Source organism: Pleurodeles waltl, chromosome 4_1, assembly GCF_031143425.1.
Source record: "Pleurodeles waltl isolate 20211129_DDA chromosome 4_1, aPleWal1.hap1.20221129, whole genome shotgun sequence".
In the NCBI taxonomy this organism is placed as follows: Eukaryota; Metazoa; Chordata; class Amphibia; order Caudata; family Salamandridae; genus Pleurodeles; species Pleurodeles waltl.
This window is the reverse complement of record NC_090442.1, coordinates 710,651,995-710,670,275: the sequence shown is the minus strand read 5'-3', so window position 1 is coordinate 710,670,275 and position 18,281 is coordinate 710,651,995. Positions and strand designations below refer to the sequence as shown.

General features: G+C 41.8%; 1 protein-coding gene across 1 annotated transcript in view; it reads right to left on the bottom strand.

The window, feature by feature from the left end:
• GDI2 (GDP dissociation inhibitor 2) overlaps positions 1-18,281 on the bottom strand; it is a 148,100-nt gene that overhangs the window by 108,285 nt on the left and 21,534 nt on the right. Inside the window, exon 2 of the mRNA XM_069229292.1 lies at positions 1,660-1,767. Coding sequence (XP_069085393.1) covers positions 1,660-1,767 — 108 coding nt within the window. The remainder of the gene's footprint in view (positions 1-1,659; positions 1,768-18,281) is intronic.

The following is an 18,281-nucleotide window of genomic DNA, read 5'->3' as shown; positions in this document are numbered from 1 at the left end:
GACACCCTTGAAAAAGGAGGGGTGGCCTTGCACAGAGAAATGCAGAAACAGACAGGTGCAGCACAGGACTGAGGTGGGGCAGGGAAGTAGAGGGCAGGCATTACCATATTAGCAAAAGGACTGGTCTGACAGCACCAGAACTTGGGATGCTAGGAGGGTGAGAAAACAAAGGCTGGAGCAAAGTGAACAAGATTATACTGCAGGATGTAAAAGCTGGGGGTGAAAATGAAAATCAGACAGCATCAAAGATATGAACACAAAAACAGGTTAAGAAGGCACAGACTTTGGTAGAGGGACAGAAACACAGGATGATATGGCATCTGGGGCAAAAACACCATGAGTAGGAAACTGGGTAAGGACAACACTGAAGCCAAGGGCATGATGAAATGACAATGTGCTGTGGTACAGACACCAAAAGAAGGGGACATGGTCTCTGGCAAAAAAAAAAAAAAAAAAAAAATAGAGCAGAGGGAAAAAAAAAAAAATTGAGCAGAGAGGGAAAAAAAAAAAAGATGGATGCAGTAACTATGTTCCACCAACACAAAACTTTACATTCCCAAGTAAGCTGCATACAAACCTCCTTACAACAGGATTTGCACTGCCCAAACCATTAATAGGAACTCCACTAACAATAAACCTTAAGCTACAGATCGTTAATCCTATGCTAGCCAATATAGGTGTACGAGCAAGAGGTCATTTAAATCTCAGGCACTAAGCTTGCTAGATGATCCTTGCTCTACCTCTGCTGTTCACTCCTTCCCCAGCACTCTGAAACAATCAATCAATCAATCAGAGGTTTATGCAAGCGCTATATTAAAATAACAAATAGATTTTAAGGTATACTTGGATTTCTGTTGAGGTTGCAATAAATATGTGACCTTAGTATATTAAAATATTAAGTATTTTTTAAATGCTTTACACATTTTAAGTCACCTTTAACCATGCCCAGTATTCCCTCATACACATGTAAGTGGGAATTTTATCCAACGGCAGTTGGATTATTGGGTCTTGTGGCTCCGCACTAAAAATAGTCTGCATCCAAATTTTAAGTACAAAATCCAAAATGATGTTGGCAAAAACCCAGGACTGGCTCCAAGTGGTGATCATGACTAAGGCTCTGAGTTTTACATTTTTACTGATTTTTACAAATAAATACAGAAAGAAAACAATGTGTTTCTAGTCTGTATTTATTTTTAAAAGAGGGAAAAGTACAGAAAATTGTGCTTTTAATGAGTAACTTTCCATGCTTTAAGTTGCGAATTCCAAGACAACAGATGAGCAGATAAACAGCATGGGGTGTTAAAAAAACAGGTTAAGATATCTTTAAATACAGGCATATGTTAAAATATATTTGTAGTAAACTGCAAACATTTACCTGCAGGGGTAGCTTTTTGCTACATTTGGCAGCTGAATTTATATGAGTACCTGTTTATCAGTTAAATAAACGAGGAAATGCGCCATTTTTGACTCCACTTATTTGCAACCCACAAAATAAATATGGATAAATACTAATAAGATGACCCAAAAATAAATATGGATAGATACAGACGGAAATGTTAAAAAAAAAAAAAAAAAAAAAAAACTATTAAACCATGAGCCCTAATCATGACCTAGGTGAAACCGGTAGTGATGAACACCCTGAATGAAAGTTATACTTACATCCTCCAGAGGTGTTATAGATGCACTTTCACCACCATAGTAAGAGTTGCGGTCCATGTGAAGCACTTTCTTGCTGTTGACAGACATTATACCCGATAGGATGCATTCCTGAAAAGACCAAAATATTTGTAAGAGTGAGTTAAATTTACAGGTGATCCATAAACAGTGAGAGAGAGGATGAAATGCTATTTGGAGAACTGTTTAGGGGAAGAGTAGTGTGCAGGTTAAAATCTGTCACTATATCAGTGCTCTCAATGACAACTATATACATTATTCATTATGCCAGTAAAGGCTTAAATAAAATACTGCTTAGAATTAAAGCTTTGTGGGGGTGTGGCTAGCACCCGACAAAGATGGCTCTGGACCAGAGTGCAATCCTTCAGCCGTTTTTGCAACCCTTGAAGGTCATCCAAGACGGAAAACGAGGTCCTGAGCACTCTAGACCTCTACTCCATGGATGCGTGCTGAATAGGTAGGTTGGAGTGACTCTGCCAGGCAATGAACCCTTGAGCCTTAACGTGACGCGTGTAGCGATCTAACAAGATGGAGTCAGTCTCCTTTTTGTAACCTACAACCTTTTCTACTACAACAAACAGTATGGACTGAAAACTGCACTAACGCTCATATAACACTGCTCCAGTGTTCCATTCTGTGTAAAAACGTGCTATTATCTTGGGTAAACATCATGAACTCTTTTCTTAGCAGATTTAGCCATGCAACCACAGCAATGTACCTGTATGAAATGGCTCGTTCCCACGCTTCACACCTTCCTTAGTACCCACTTCATCTAACATGTCCAATATGGCTCTGACTCGGTTCACTTTATGAAAACCGGCAACACAAACTAAAGGACCTTATTCCTGATCTGATACCCCTGGCAGGATATCTTGCCTCCAGCCTCTTCTGGAACATTCTCCAAGGACTTCATGCAACACTGGCTTGCCTGTTGCAGATGCCCTGCACGACTCTTCATACTCGCTGCAACTCTATCCACTTTCCCTCAAATATGGTCTATGTGTAACAGCTGTACATTGATACTCCCGGGTGTCCCATAAATCAGCCATTTTACACCCTAAACTACCAGCACTTTGCCAGTGCTCCGATGCACGTATCACCACACAAGAGTACTATCCAAATCGGATTACTGCCTGGACACTGCCTACACTTCTACTGTAGCCCTACCTACAGGTACTTAAAACATTTCACGGGCTCAAAACATTGCAAGCACTTAAAACTTTACAAGCTTAAAACATTACAAGCGCACTAAACTGCAACTTACAAGCTTAAAGTCTATGGAAGTTAACAGATCCACGTACTGCATTACCATATGCGCTGAATCCGGGTTTACATGCACACGCTGCAATTGTGTGTGCTCACGGATCAATAATATTCTCACTAAACCTCACTGGTAGATAATGGATTAATCTTCCACTGCATTGTGCACGATAACCTAATTCATCAGTTCGTATTGGTATATACATGCTCAATTAAAAAGAAAGGCCTTACAACCATGGCTGACACGAGAGAAAAAGAGCCTGGGGACCCAAGGCCATAAAGACTTTAAAGATCAAAAACCAGGCCAAAAAAGGAACCAGGCATGACCCTCCATGACCAGACTCCCCATTAAAGGGGAAGCAAGACTTTTCAAATAGCCTGGAAACCATATTACTGAAGCTCAATGCTCTACATGACTTAACGCAATCAACGAAAGAAACCACAGAGAACCTACAATCAGAAATGGGTAGTCTCAGACAAGATATACAAGCCTTGACTAACTGTACGGAAGAAGCAGATCCTAGAAGAAGTAAAATTGAGGATAAGCAATGTTTCATTACTAGAAGCTGTGAATTGCTGACGAGGAAAATGAGCTCACTAGAAAAAGAATTATCAGCCTTGGAAGATAGGAATAGAAGAGGCAACTTTAGAATTTTCGGCTTAGTAGAAAACACAGTAAATAATGACAAGTCATATGTATACTTCCTGGAATATTGGTTCCCGCAGGTCCTTAAACTGTCTTTCGACCATGGCTTTGAGAGCAAAAGAGCCCATAGGATCCCAATCCACATCACATCCACCTCCACTAACAAACCAAGGGCTCTTACCTTCCGACCTTTAAGATACCAACATACTGAAAGGATCCTAGAACATACAAGGAAAATAAAGACCCCCCCCCCAATCTGGAAAGGCCACGAAATTGCCATCTCACAAGACTATGCAAAACCCACAGTGGAACAAAGAAAGAAATTCTTGGCACTTCGCTCAGAACTCAGATCCCTAAACATCATTTTCTCCTTTATAGGGCCAGCAACACTGAGAGCCATCTTTGAGGGCAAAACGCATATTTTTGACAAACCAAGAGAACCAGAATCCTTAATACGTCAAATATCAGATAGCCAGATGAAACACTCTTGTTCAAAATCTTTTCATTGATCCATACATCCCTTCTTAGGCAATATGTTTTCGTCCTAGCCGAAATATTGTTGCATTTACGTCACTTGCCAACGAGTTCACTAACCACAATGTGCTCTACGCTTTAGCATACTGCGTTATGTATTCAGTGATAGTACACTGTGATATGTTGTGTCATCCTATTCAATATGTCCGTATCGGACTCCTGATTCTAATGCAGCTTTAAGATATGTACAGTTTGATTCAGCTCACAGATCTCCTTATTCTGTTTTAGATACACATTATGTTCCTTATACTGCTCTGGAAACACTCTTCATCTGACTGATAATTATGGTCTTACCTATTTATTTTCCAACTCTTAGCCATGACTTTAACGTGTTGCTAAGTTTTTCCTGCTTTTTACGGAAGTCTAACATTTTAATAATTAGAATTCTGCTGGGATCTGCACCCAGTCTGTCCACCAGCAGTTTTCTTTGCTCCAAAGCCTCCATAGCTCCTTTATTGCTTCAGGGATGGGGGGTGGTATGTTCAGGTAGGTGGGGAAAGGATGTTGGTTTGCTCTTCCTTGTTAATATTGAGGTTTCATCTGACCCGGTTGATTGTCAGTTCAACATTTTAACTCACCTTACAAATATTCAATGCAACTCGCACCGTGTGCTCCACTTATTCACTTTCTCACTCTTTGTACCTACTGATCCCCTTCTCTCCTACAGAGCTGTCCTACCTATACATACAGATTCTTCAAATTAATCTCTGCCCAAGATGTCTCGGGTATCACTTAAAATTGTCTGTCTTAACACCAAGGGATTAAATCACCCCGTTAAAAGGAAAAAAATCTTGACTACTGTTGTAAACTAAAAAGTGATACGCTCTTACTACAGGAAACCAGAGCCAGCATGACAGAATATCGTAGCATGTAGCACACATGGACATCAGATTACAGTTGTTCGCCTGCATTAAACAAGGAAAATGGCATGTACACTGATCAAGAGACATGCAGGCTGCCAGCTTCAAACTACTGCTCACGATGACCAAGGCAGATGGCTCATCTTCAAAATAAACTAAAAACAACAATTCCTTGTACAATACAAACATTTATGCCCCACACGGGGATGACCCGACCTTCTGGTCAACTCTTAATCACAGACTACTTGAAATATCGCCTAACAGAATTATTTTAGCAGGAGAATTTAAATTACTCTTGGACACTACTCTCAAAACATTGTCACAATTCACAGCTGATATTTGGCGACTCCATAATCCCACAGGATGTGAATTTACCTTCTATGCACACACACACAACTCCTTATCCAGGATAGATTATTTTTTTCATCACCAACTCCCTAGTCCAGTCAGCTTCTAGTTCCACCATTGAGCTTATCCCAATATCAGAGCACGCATGATTCACACTTATCTTACAACTTTGACACACACCTTACGTCAAAATTCTGGACAATGAATGAGATCCTTGAAGATCCATTCTCCAAAAACTCAATTACACTAACATTATCCAACTTCTTTGAAGCCAGCACCCATGCAGAAGTAGACAAATGCACTAAATGAAACACTATGAAAGCCACAATTAGGGGGGAAATTATAGGTTTAATATCAAATAAAAAAATAAACAGCTGAACACTAAGCTTAATAACCTAGAAAATCAAATTCAATCATTAGAAAAAAAACAGAACCAGGGACCTTAATCCTGAAATCATAACGAAAATTTAACAACTGAAATACGAATATAACAACATTTTAAGTGAAAGAGCACACGCTTGGTCTGCCAAAATTAAATAGAAATTTTATTTAGGGCACAAAAAACCTGGGGACTAGTTGCGCTGACTCTAAAGAAGAATGAAAAAAATCCATGAACATCACAGCCATTAAAGACCAGAAGGGACAACTACAAACTGCTCTAACTATAATTGTGGATACATTCAGCAACTTCTACTCCCAACTATACAACCTTTTTACATTAGATGATACTAATAACAGAAGCTTTCTGGAACCCCTTCAATATCCCAGTCTCAGAAGAAGTCCAGAAACTCCTCAAGAAACCAATCACGCAAGATGAGATCCTAACAGCTAACAAATCTCTAAAACCGAAAAAATAAAAATTAGGACCAGACAGCTTTTCCACATCTTTTTATCAAAACTACCAACATCTACTATCACCCCATGTTCTTAAACTCTTCAATACCTTTACCTCCACAAATAAAATTAGTTGGTCGTTTTCTGAAGCCTGTATTATCGTCATTGCCAAGGAGGGGAAAGATCCACTAGATGCTAAAAATTTCAGACCTATCTCATTACTAAATACAGATTATAAAATATACACTAAAATACTGCCACTTCATCTTGAACAATTCCTACTACTACTTGTACACCCATCCCAGACAGGTTTTGTCAAAGAACTTTAAACCCTCAGACAACATTAGAACTTTATGCCATATCCTTGATAAAACCAAAATGCTGAAATACCTTGCCATGGCTAAGGCTTTAAGTCACTGAAAAAGTGCTTGACAAAGTCTCCTGGGCTTATCTAAAAACCACCATAGAAAAATCCAACTTAGGTCCAAGATTTACTGGCATGGCCACAGCAATTTAACCAAAAGCCTGAATAAATTCAATCAACCTGGCACAAGGCACGAGACAGGGCTGTCCCTTTCTCCTCTACTATTCCTCCCCTCACTCGAACTTCTCCTACCTTCTATTCATATCAATACAAAAATTAAAGGAATTCCATTTCAAAACAACCCCCTAAAATAGGGAGAATACGCTGATGACGTCCTATTATTTTCAAGTGCTGCGGAAAATGCCATCCCTGAAATACTCAACGTTATCACTGCGTACGCCGAAGTCTCAGGTAATACCCTAAATTAAAAAAAACGGACATTGTCCCGTTTAACATATTCTGCTTCCCATTCATGGCCTCTAATTTCAATCTCAAATGGCAAGTGAATAAACTAAAATACTGAAAACTGAATCCACCCTTCTTATGAAAATCAAAAAGTTTACTGACGAGTTTTCACCGAAATTTATCACATGGTGGAGCAGGGAGGAAACTGTTAAAATGATGATTGCTCCACAAAATAATTTTGATCTCAATATGTTCCCACTTCACCTTGCTACATCTTTTGTTACCTCAATCAATGATCTGATATCAGTCTTCATTTGGAAAGGAAAAAAAGCAAGAACGTCTTTTCGCAAACTACAGCTAAGCAAAGCTCAAGGTGGAATAAAACTTTCTAATTTCATGAACTCTCAAACAGCCTTCCTAGCTAGAGCATCCATTTGGTGGCTGCATCGGTCTCTCCCATACTGTCCCACCTGGGAAGACATTGAGTCAGGTATTATTTGTTTTCTCTCACTTATAAATACTCTAACAAAACATATTAAAGAAACGCGCTCTTACCAAATTATTAAGATTCCACTTCTGCTATCAAAAAACAAATCTGACAAATATTACCCTCATAAAATGAAAGGTTCTGAATTTGCCTCCCTATTGCTCAATCCAGAAATAAAACTAAACTCTATCCCTTCCTTTTGGGAAAGATGGGCCTCAGTCAGCTTACTATAGATCGAGGACATTATCCAACCGGAAAACCCACTAACTTTCACCACACTGGCCTCTATTCAACCTCTGCCCGATCGACTTCCATCACTTTCTGTCTCATAAAGTTGCTCATTGCATCTTTGAAAAAAAACACACGAAGCTGACTGCCTAACCTTTCTTCAAAACTTACTTGACAAGAACCATAAGATTTCTATAATTTAGAATATGCTTAAATAAAAAATAAATCACTAAATCTTAGAGAGCCAAAAAGCATAGACAAAATCCTGTGCTAACTACAACATTGATCCAGTTCCAACATCACAATGGCTTAAAATCTGGAGATCCATACTACAACACAAAATCTCACCCCTCATCCTACAATGCAAACTATGGACTACATACAGAGTATTATGGACTCCGGAACACATGAATATAAGAGGCCTCCTCCCTTCAGCAGGTTGCTGGCATTCGTATCGCCCCACAGGTGACTTAGACCACTTTCTATTCTATTGCAAACACATTACCCATTCTAGCTAGCTAATGAATCCACATCATCAGATATATTCAACATACAACAGTCTCTGTCACATACAATAGTCTCACTAGGTATAAACGCCTCATCGGACCTAAACATACTATCTTCACCATCTATACGGGGCTGTTTTTTCATAGATATCCTACTCACCATAGGCATTAAAACAATACTCGCTAATTGGAAAAATTACAACATTTCCTACCATACTTGCCGGCCTTGGGCATGCTTCACCAGAAGCACCGACAAGGGTCTACACAACCAGTCTTAAAAAATCATCTTGCGCCTTTGTGGCCCAAACTAGATATGTACTTACAAAAAATGAATCCACCCTAAATTCACATAAAGAGAACACTACGTTTTTCAAATTACTTATTTCACATTACACTATGTAGTCACATAAAGAGAGCACTACGTACTTCCCCTCCCCTCTCTTTCTTTCTCTCTCTCCCCCTTCCTCCTCCCTCCTTTCATCTAGCTCCTTGTATGTTGCAACATACTTATGTAAAAAGAACAAGTGATGAGGTGCCCGGGCCTTTTTAGGCTTGCCCCCAAGGGTGCATGACACCCACTGCCCCCCCAGCACTGCCCCTCGCCTAACCAGCATCTGCACGGGCTCAGCAGCTCTGACAACAATCTTTAGCAAAAACCATCTCAAAACAAGACATGTATTGACAAAACCAAAAGGCTGACCACCAATGTCAAGAGCTATTGGCTTTGCCAATCCTTGTTTGGTTTCATGTTTCCCATAATCTTGTTAAATATAATTACACTGATTTGCCATTATCATTTTTAGCATGCATCAACGCATTTTACTAAATGATGCTTCAAAGAAATGGCACCCAAAGTAGATTAGCAAAACTTTTTTTCCTAGTTGCATTTTTTTTTAACAATTTATTTTGAAAGCAAAGAATTGAACTTTCTTTCAAGCGTCTTCAAATATTTGCATCTGATCAGAGAGCCTTCTGGGAGCATTATACGTAGCTTCATATTGTTAAACTTATCTGTGCAAATTTTTATGATGGAGCCACTCTCAATAGTGTAGTCCGAGTTTACAACATTTCCTTAGAGTGCTCACGCTAATAATAAAGGCTCTGCATTAATGAACCATAAATACAAGCTTGAGCAGCATTAACACAGGGACTCAAATATTACCTTAACTGCAGTTCTTCCCTGATCCATAATGTAATACTGTAAACTGCCAGCCAAAGCATTTGTGCTGCAGGGGGTTTGGCCTACTTGTCCTAAGGACAAAATAAACATGAAAACTTGTTGTCCTTGACCCCAAACAATATGTCATGGGCATGGCTATAGAATGTTCACATCCCTGAAATCCGTTAAATGGTTTAGGCTACATCTGTGTCTAAAGTTCCTATGGAAAAAATGAATCAGGAAAATGCATTTGGGACCCCACTTTTTCTCAGACCCTCTGACGGATCATGTTGAAATTTTTCATGCACAAACTAGTCAAAATGTAGCACTTTTTTTGAAAAGTTTCATTGGGTTTTGTCTAACAGCACTAAATTTATTAGCAACATCAAAAAGGAACTTCTTATGGAAACACAATCCTAACTATACGTGTGACTGTCTGGACAATACATTTGTTGGTTAGCACCTATAGATTGATTCATTGTATAAGAAAAAATGTGTTCACTTTGAATCTTTGATGTTACTCGGATTTTGATGTTAATTTCCTGTTAATATTTGGTTATTATAGGAGTCAGTCATTGTTTGCATTATCGACACCTAGTTCTGAGGATGGTCTTGTGTACTTTTCAGCCTTGAGAGATCAAAACATACAACATATTTACTCGTACCAACATCCAAACCACATATTACAACTGATTGACTATTATGATTGGGTGCAGCACACTGCTCCGGAACCCAAGGTTGGTAGTTGATCAGTGGTTACTGCAATTAGCCATGTGCTCTCAAGAAGAAATTGCATGACTTTAGTCCAGTTACTTTGTGATAGATTATACCAGTTTGTTGTGGTCATTAGTGGGGGGCTAGGTGCTCTCAGGTGATAGGCTGGCAGAAATTAAGCAGTGTTAGGTTACAGGGACAGTATATTAAAGAAAGAGGTTGTGATCAATGAAACGAGGGATAAACCTTTTGCAGAATTACAAGAGGGATTAAGGACAGGCATGATACTGAGCAGAAGCTATGCTCAGAAACAGATGGCATGCAGATGATGAAAGTGAAGAGGGCGACTCTGAAGAAAAAAAGAGGAATCAAGTGAAAAGAAGCCAAAGTCAATTTGCCATGCCCAGTTTTAGAATGGTTGTGGAAGAAATCTTTCTGCAATGAAAAGCAATCTGAGGAATTAACCTGTACAAAGAAACATTATACATGGTATTCCATGTCCATGGCATACAGCTTAAACATGCAAATCTGAGTGTCCACAGCATTTAAACATTAGAAGCCCAAGTCACATGTGAGTCAACCCTAGTATTCAGACTATGGGACACACTACACCGCTAAATATAAGAAAATCTGAGTACCCAACTAACAAATCGAGTTACAGTGGAAAATAGAGTTGACATGTTAGGTACGTCCCAAACAGCAGTGGGATGAAACAGAAATGTATTTTAAATCAGATTTTACAGTGTATATTAATGAACCTCCCCAAAAGCGTAGAAAACGCGTAATACAAATCTTTATGCATTCATAAGCTGTCAATTCTACTAAAATTACTTTAAAAAAAATAAAGAACATCCACACTAAACTAGATGAACGTTACACTGTCTTCATCAACACAACTTGAAACTAAAGAGAAAAAAAGATTTTGGAACCAAAAAGAAAAAGAAAGAAAGCCAGGTCTTTTTTCTTGGGCTTGAAACAGCACAGTTTATAGGCACACTACTAACCTTCATTACAAATTAAACAGACAAAATAATAATCATAAAAATGTGGCAAAAGAGGAAATCCCATAATGCTTAAAAAAAACTCTCTTTCTTTGATGACTGCATACATTTTGGAGTATTTGTTGGTGGCATTTTCACTTCAAGCACAAAAAGTGGGTCACCTTGTCCAAGGCACGGGAACTGGGGGGAGCACTAGCCTCCCAAGGCAGGGATGGAAGGGGAAGACCTTCCCCTTCCACCCCCCCCCCCCCACTCCCTCTGTGACGTCAGCGTTTGTCACAGGGCCTCCCCCATCGCAAGAGAAATGCTCAGCTGTCCATTGTCTCAATTTATAACTAAAAGCGTAACAGCAGGTACAAAATGCAATCTGATAAATGTCAGCGACATCCATATATTCTTGCAATACCCAGCTTTGACTTTATTTTCTTGATGTCTTACAGCTTCTTAAATGAAAAGACTGACATAAGCAAACCTATCACCCTTCACTTAGCCAGTTGTTATCCTATTCTGCAATACAGTAAATAGATGTTTATTTATTATTTTAGCCAGACAAAAGCCATTCAAACACTAATTATCAGGTCTGAGATTGGGATCTGGCTATAACATATACATACATAAGGAAAATGTTACTTGCCCAGCAGACATCTGTTCATGGCATACAGAGATGTAGACTCACATGCTTTGCATAAGTCCACCATCTAATGTTAGGTTCGGAGTGTTGCAAGTTGTTTTTCTTTTAAGAATCTTTTCAAGTCACAAGATCCAGTGACGACTCCTCTCGGTACCACTGCGCATGGACATCGAGTCCTTTGTTAGATTGTTTTCCCCCAGGTGGGTAAGGACGCGGTTTATACAGAGAGGAAGAAAGATGTCCATGCAGTGTACCACTGGCTTCCGGAGAGGAGGAAGAGTGCATGTGATTCTACAGCACTACATGCCACAAACAGATGTCTACTGGGTAAGTAACATTTTCTGTTTGATGGATGTGTGGTTGTAGATACACATGCTTTGCACGGACTGTAAAGCAGTCCCCCGAAAGTAAGTAGTGCTTACGCTATATGAGTTGGAGTGGCTTGAAAAAGTGTCCAGAGCACAGCTTGGCGAACATTAGCTTGTTGCAGTGCTAAAACACCCCTTGGACTGAGGGTGTGGGTATCAGGATGCAAAGTTTTAGCATTTTGAATTTTCTTTGGGCCAAGAGGTCTATTGTGGTGTTCTTCACCTTTAAAATTACTTGTGGTGAGTACTTGTGGGCGCAGAAAATTCAAAATGCCAAAACTATGCATCTCAGATACCCTCAGTCCAAGGGCAATGCTCTATGGAGGAATTGGTCAGGGATATTTGCTTATGCTTTTCCAACTCTCCCACTTGTTCCGTCTCTAGTTTGCAAAATGAGACAAACATCACTCACCATGATCCTTGTAGCTCTCACATGGGGACGTCAACCTTGGTTCACAATGCAATTGGATCATGGACTTGTTGCTGCATCCTGCTGAGGAGGTCTGCAAACTGGATGTCCATACCAGGAAGATACTCTGCCAGTAAGCGAATGCAGTGGTGAATTACCCATTTCTGTCATGCTGCCTATACCAACTAGAACCACTCTGTTGGGGAGTTGTGGTAGAAAGGATTTTAGTGCTAGAAAAACTGCCTGTGAGAAGTTTGTTGAATGGGCTCCCATATAACTTGTATTGTTAGCTCCCCAAACTGTCTGTGATGCATCTGTAGTCAGAGTGACTTGAGGCACAGGGTCCTGAAAGGGCTGCCCCTTGGAAAAGTTAGTGGGATTACACCATTGCAGACAGCGGTGAGTCTGACGGTCCAACAACACTAGATCTTGGAGATGGCCCTGTGATTGAGACCACTGACTAGATAGACACTGCTGTAAGGGACGGATGTGTAATCTGGCATGGGAATGGCAATGCAGGATGCCATCATCCCTAGTAAGTGAATCATTGTCCTCACTGTAAAAGTGTGGTTTTCTTGTCGTTGGAAAAGAAAAGTTTCAAAAGCTTGAATTCTAGCTGGGCTTGGATATGCCAACGCTGAGCAATGAGAACTGCACCCAGATAGGGCTGTATCTGTAAAGGTTGGAGGTGAAATTTGAGAAAGCTGAGTGTGAAGCCCAAGATGTGGAGAAGGTCTATTGTGCGCTGAATGTGAAGCTAACATTGTTGGATGGTACTGGCTTTTATGAGCCAGTCGTCCAAGTAAGGCTGGCTCATTCTGTGGAATGCTGCAACTACCGCTAGACATTTTGTGAAGACCCTGGGGGGCAGTGGTCACCCGAATGGTAAAACCTTGAAATTATAATGTTTCCCCACAATGACAAATCTGAGGTATTTGAGGTGTGCTGGATGAATGGGAATGCAAAAGTTTGCGACCTTCAGATCTAAAGCTGTCATGAAGTCACCTTGCTGTAATAACAAAAGGACATCTTGGAGAGTAACCATATGGAAATACTCTGAGAGAATGTAGAGATTGAGTGGTCTGAAATCTAGAATCGGTCTTAGTGAGCAATCTTTCTTCGGCATAAGGAAGTATAAGAAGCATACTCCTAACCCTTGCTGAGAGAGTGGACTGGCTCTATAGCCCCTTTGAGAAGAAGGGATTGTACCTCTTCTTTTAAATGAGTAAGATGGTCCTGTGAAAGTTTGAGAGAGCAAGGGGGTATATTTGGAGGAGTGGAGATGAGCTCCAGACAGTAACTAAGTTGGATAATTGATAGAACCCACTGATCTGTGGTGATATTGGGCCATTCTAGATAGGTGTGAGCTGGTGTAAGTAGTCACAGGTGTGTATTAGAGGGAGACCCTCTAGAGGTGGAAGCCTTTCCTCTACCTCTATTACTTGCACCTCTCTCTGTAGGAATCTCTGAAGGAACCTCTAATATAGAAATGGGTACCTTGCTTGGTTTGGGAGGTGGAAGGCTCAGTAGATGATGGTTTGAAGCCTCCCCTGTACTGTGGCAAGGAAAGTTACCCCTTTGTGGTGCGGTAAGTAGAGCCCCCATAGCCGTTGCTGTTTCAGAATCCTTAATGAGCTTTTCTATGGTGGTGTCATCCTACTGACCAAACAAGTGTTCCCTGTTAAAAGGCATGTTGAGAACTGCCTGCTGAATTTCTGGCTTGAAGTCAGAACATCTGAGCCAAGCATGCCTTCTGATAATAATACTGGTATTAATACCACATGCTGCGGTATCAGCTGCATCAGTGGCACACCTAATGGAGTGGTCTGAAATAGTTTGGTCCGCAGAAACTATTTCTTGTCCCCATTTGTGATGTTTCTCTGGGAGGTACTGAAGAAGATCCTCCATTTCGTCCCAGTGGGCCCTGTCGTAACATGCCAAGAGTGCCTCAGAACTAGCAGTACGCCAATAATAGGCAGCTTGTGCAGCCACTCTTCCAAGATGCATCTCGTTTTTTTGCTCTCCTTATCAGGGGAGGAGCATCTGCCGTTGATTGGCTGTTAGCACATTTCCATGCTGTGCTTATGGCTATAGCCCAGAGATATTTGTGACCGAATAAATATAGGGTCTGTAGGTGCCACCTTATATTTTTTATCCACCCTTGGGGTAAAAACTCTTGACCCAACAGGTTTTTTAAACATGTCTGTGGCATGTCTAAGCATAGCTGGTAACAGATGCAAAAACTGACTTTCTTTATGGCTCGTAGCCAATGTATCGAAGAGAAAATCCTTTTCAATAGGGCCAGTGTACATTTGTACGTTGTGATATGCAGCTGCCTGTATTATGACTTGCTGCATCTTCAGGAGGTGAAGGGCGTGCATGGTATAAATCAGGGTCACTTGGTTACATGGCATCTGGATCGTAAGACTACCATGGGTCAATATCTTGAATAATGCCCCCCAAGTCATCTCCCCAAGGTGGTGGCCATTTTGTGGAAAGAATTGTGGCTCAATAATATGTGGAGGAGATTGGAAAGGTGGGGGAGGAGTGAGAGGAAGCACAGGAGAGAGTCTGATGCAGAAGGCCGAGGTCGAACTGAAGCTTTGTCCTTGGAACCTTTTAAGGTGGAGGAGCAGTGTCCAAGGTCTTTTGAAAAGTAAGTTTCCTCTTGATTGCGACAGGGGGAGAAGCAATTATTTTTCCTGTTTCCTTTTGGATATGGAGCTGGTGCTGACAAGCGTCCATTATTTCCAGGACTCCACTGGTGAAGCTGCTTCAGAGGCATGACTGGAGTCTCTGGAAGACAACATTTTCTGTTCCAAAGTTTTGGTAAAGGAATTCTTGTGTTGAATCTAAGTGGTCAGCTCTGAAGTCATGTGGGAGGCTTCCTGCTCAGAGCCGAAACGCTTGAATTCAAGGATCGACTCGAAACCGGAGGCTGTTTGAGATGCTGTTGAACCAGAGGTCGATGCTGAAGATGACTTAGTCTTGGCTATTATCGGTGCCGAGCCGGAAGTTGGGGCACCCGAAGGTAACTTTCAGATCCGACAGTGGCCCGGAGGTACTGTTGGACCGACACACTGTTCGTGGGGCTTCTTTAGACTCTTTGTATGGAAGGTCAGGGCTGATGTATTCACGAGTGGCCCTGAGGTGAGGGATTGACTTACGATGTCAGATTGAGCGTCCGACTATGAATCTTCTATGGAGAAGGCCTCCTCTTGCTCGATCTCCTCCTGTGCATGCCCTTCCCCGGAAATATAAAAAGTGACGTCCGGTGTCTTTTAACGCCATCTCCAATCGACAAGCTCTTCAGTCCCAGAGGGTCTTTTTAGATCGAAAAGATGACAGGAGATGCAGGCTTCTTCTTTTGTGGTCCTGGGACAAGCACAAGTTACACATCAGATGTTGGTCGGTGTGTGGGAATTTTGAATGGCATGGAGGACAAAACAGAAATGGAGTCCTTTCTATCAGCCCTGCATATGCTGATGTAGGAGTAGGCCTGCGACGGGCGCCGGCACCCCGAAGGGCAGTAAGCCGACTCCCGATGTAGAAATTTGGGTCGAATACATTAGACAGTGAAAACGTGAACAAAATACAATACCATCGCTGGAAGAAAGACAGAAGAGTTCAGAATAAACCGAGCAAGAGGAAAACACGTCCATCCCAATGGCGAAGAGAAAACAATCTAACTAAGGACTCGATGCCCATGCGCAGTATCACTGCCCATGCGCAGTATCACTGAAAGGAGGAGTCACTTGATCTCAAGACTCGAAAAGATTCTTCGAAAAAACGTGCAATACTGCGAAACCAACACTGGATGGCGGACTTATGCAAAGTATGAGTTATCTACAGCCACACATGCCACTGAACATCTTGTTTTGATAACATATTTAAAATGGTTGGAATAATGCTAGCACCATGCCCATTTGTTGCAGATCTCACAGCGACACCTCAGACCTCTAAATAGAAGCAGACTTGCTCGATCTTTAGAAGGTCAATCGATTTTCATAAAGCCATCTGCCAGACAAACTTTTTTTTTTATTTTTTTAAATGAAAAATAACAAAAGAAATATCAGTTAGTATTAGCAGGAAGGGTTTAACAATCAAATTGTTAAAATGTCTTAATTTCCTTTTACTAGTTTTTTTTTCACCTACATGACTAAGGATGTTGTCGTTTTGCATTTAGTAAGATTGCCACTGTTCATTAATGCTTACATAAACAAAAGATAGGCTATTTCATCTAACTTCTGTAAGGAAATGGTAGTCAACAGGTGTAAGGAAATGCCTCCTTGGCATGGTTGCCCCCTGACTTTTTGCCTTTGCTGATGCTATGTTTACAATTGAAAGTGTGCTGAGGCCTGCTAACCAGGCCCCAGCACCAGTGTTCTTTCCCTAACCTGTACTTTTGTATCCACAATTGGCAGACCCTGGCATCCAGATAAGTCCCTTGTAACTGGTACTTCTAGTACCAAGGGCCCTGATGCCAAGGAAGGTCTCTAAGGGCTGCAGCATGTCTTATGCCACCCTGGAGACCTCTCACTCAGCACAGACACACTGCTTGCCAGCTTGTGTGTGCTAGTGAGGACAAAACGAGTAAGTCGACATGGCACTCCCCTCAGGGTGCCATGCCAGCCTCTCACTGCCTATGCAGTATAGGTAAGACACCCCTCTAGCAGGCCTTACAGCCCTAAGGCAGGGTGCACTATACCATAGGTGAGGGTACCAGTGCATGAGCATGGTACCCCTACAGTGTCTAAACAAAACCTTAGACATTGTAAGTGCAGGGTAGCCATAAGAGTATATGGTCTGGGAGTCTGTCAAACACGAACTCCACAGCACCATAATGGCTACACTGAAAACTGGGAAGTTTGGTATCAAACTTCTCAGCACAATAAATGCACACTGATCCCAGTGTACATTTTATTGTAAAATACACCACAGAGGGCACCTTAGAGGTGCCCCCTGAAACTTAACCGACTATCTGTGTAGGCTGACTAGTTTTAGCAGCCTGCCACAAACCGAGACATGTTGCTGGCCCCATGGGGAGAGTGCCTTTGTCACTCTGAGGCCAGTAACAAAGCCTGCACTGGGTGGAGATGCTAACACCTCTCCCAGGCAGGAATTGTCACACCTGGCGGTGAGCCTCAAAGGCTCACCTCCTTTGTGCCAACCCAGCAGGACACTCCAGCTAGTGGAGTTGCCCGCCCCCTCCGGCCAGGCCCCACTTTTGGCGGCAAGGCCGGAGAAAATAATGAGAATAACAAGGAGGAGTCACTGGCCAGTCAGGACAGCCCCTAAGGTGTCCTGAGCTGAGGTGACTCTAACTTTTAGAAATCCTCCATCTTGCAGATGGAGGATTCCCCCAATAGGGTTAGGATTGTGACCCCCTCCCCTTGGGAGGAGGCACAAAGAGGGTGTACCCACCCTCAGGGCTAGTAGCCATTGGCTACTAACCCCCCAGACCTAAACACGCCCTTAAATTTAGTATTTAAGGGCTACCCTGAACCCTAGAAAATTAGATTCCTGCAACTACAAGAAGAAGGACTGCCTAGCTGAAAACCCCTGCAGCGGAAGACCAGAAGACGACAACTGCCTTGGCTCCAGAAACTCACCGGCCTGTCTCCTGCCTTCCAAAGATCCTGCTCCAGCGACGCCTTCCAAAGGGACCAGCGACCTCGACATCCTCTGAGGACTGCCCCTGCTTCGAAAAGACAAGAAACTCCCGAGGACAGCGGACCTGCTCCAAGAAAAGCTGCAACTTTGTTTCCAGCAGCTTTAAAGAACCCTGCAAGCTCCCCGCAAGAAGCGTGAGACTTGCAACACTGCACCCGGCGACCCCGACTCGGCTGGTGG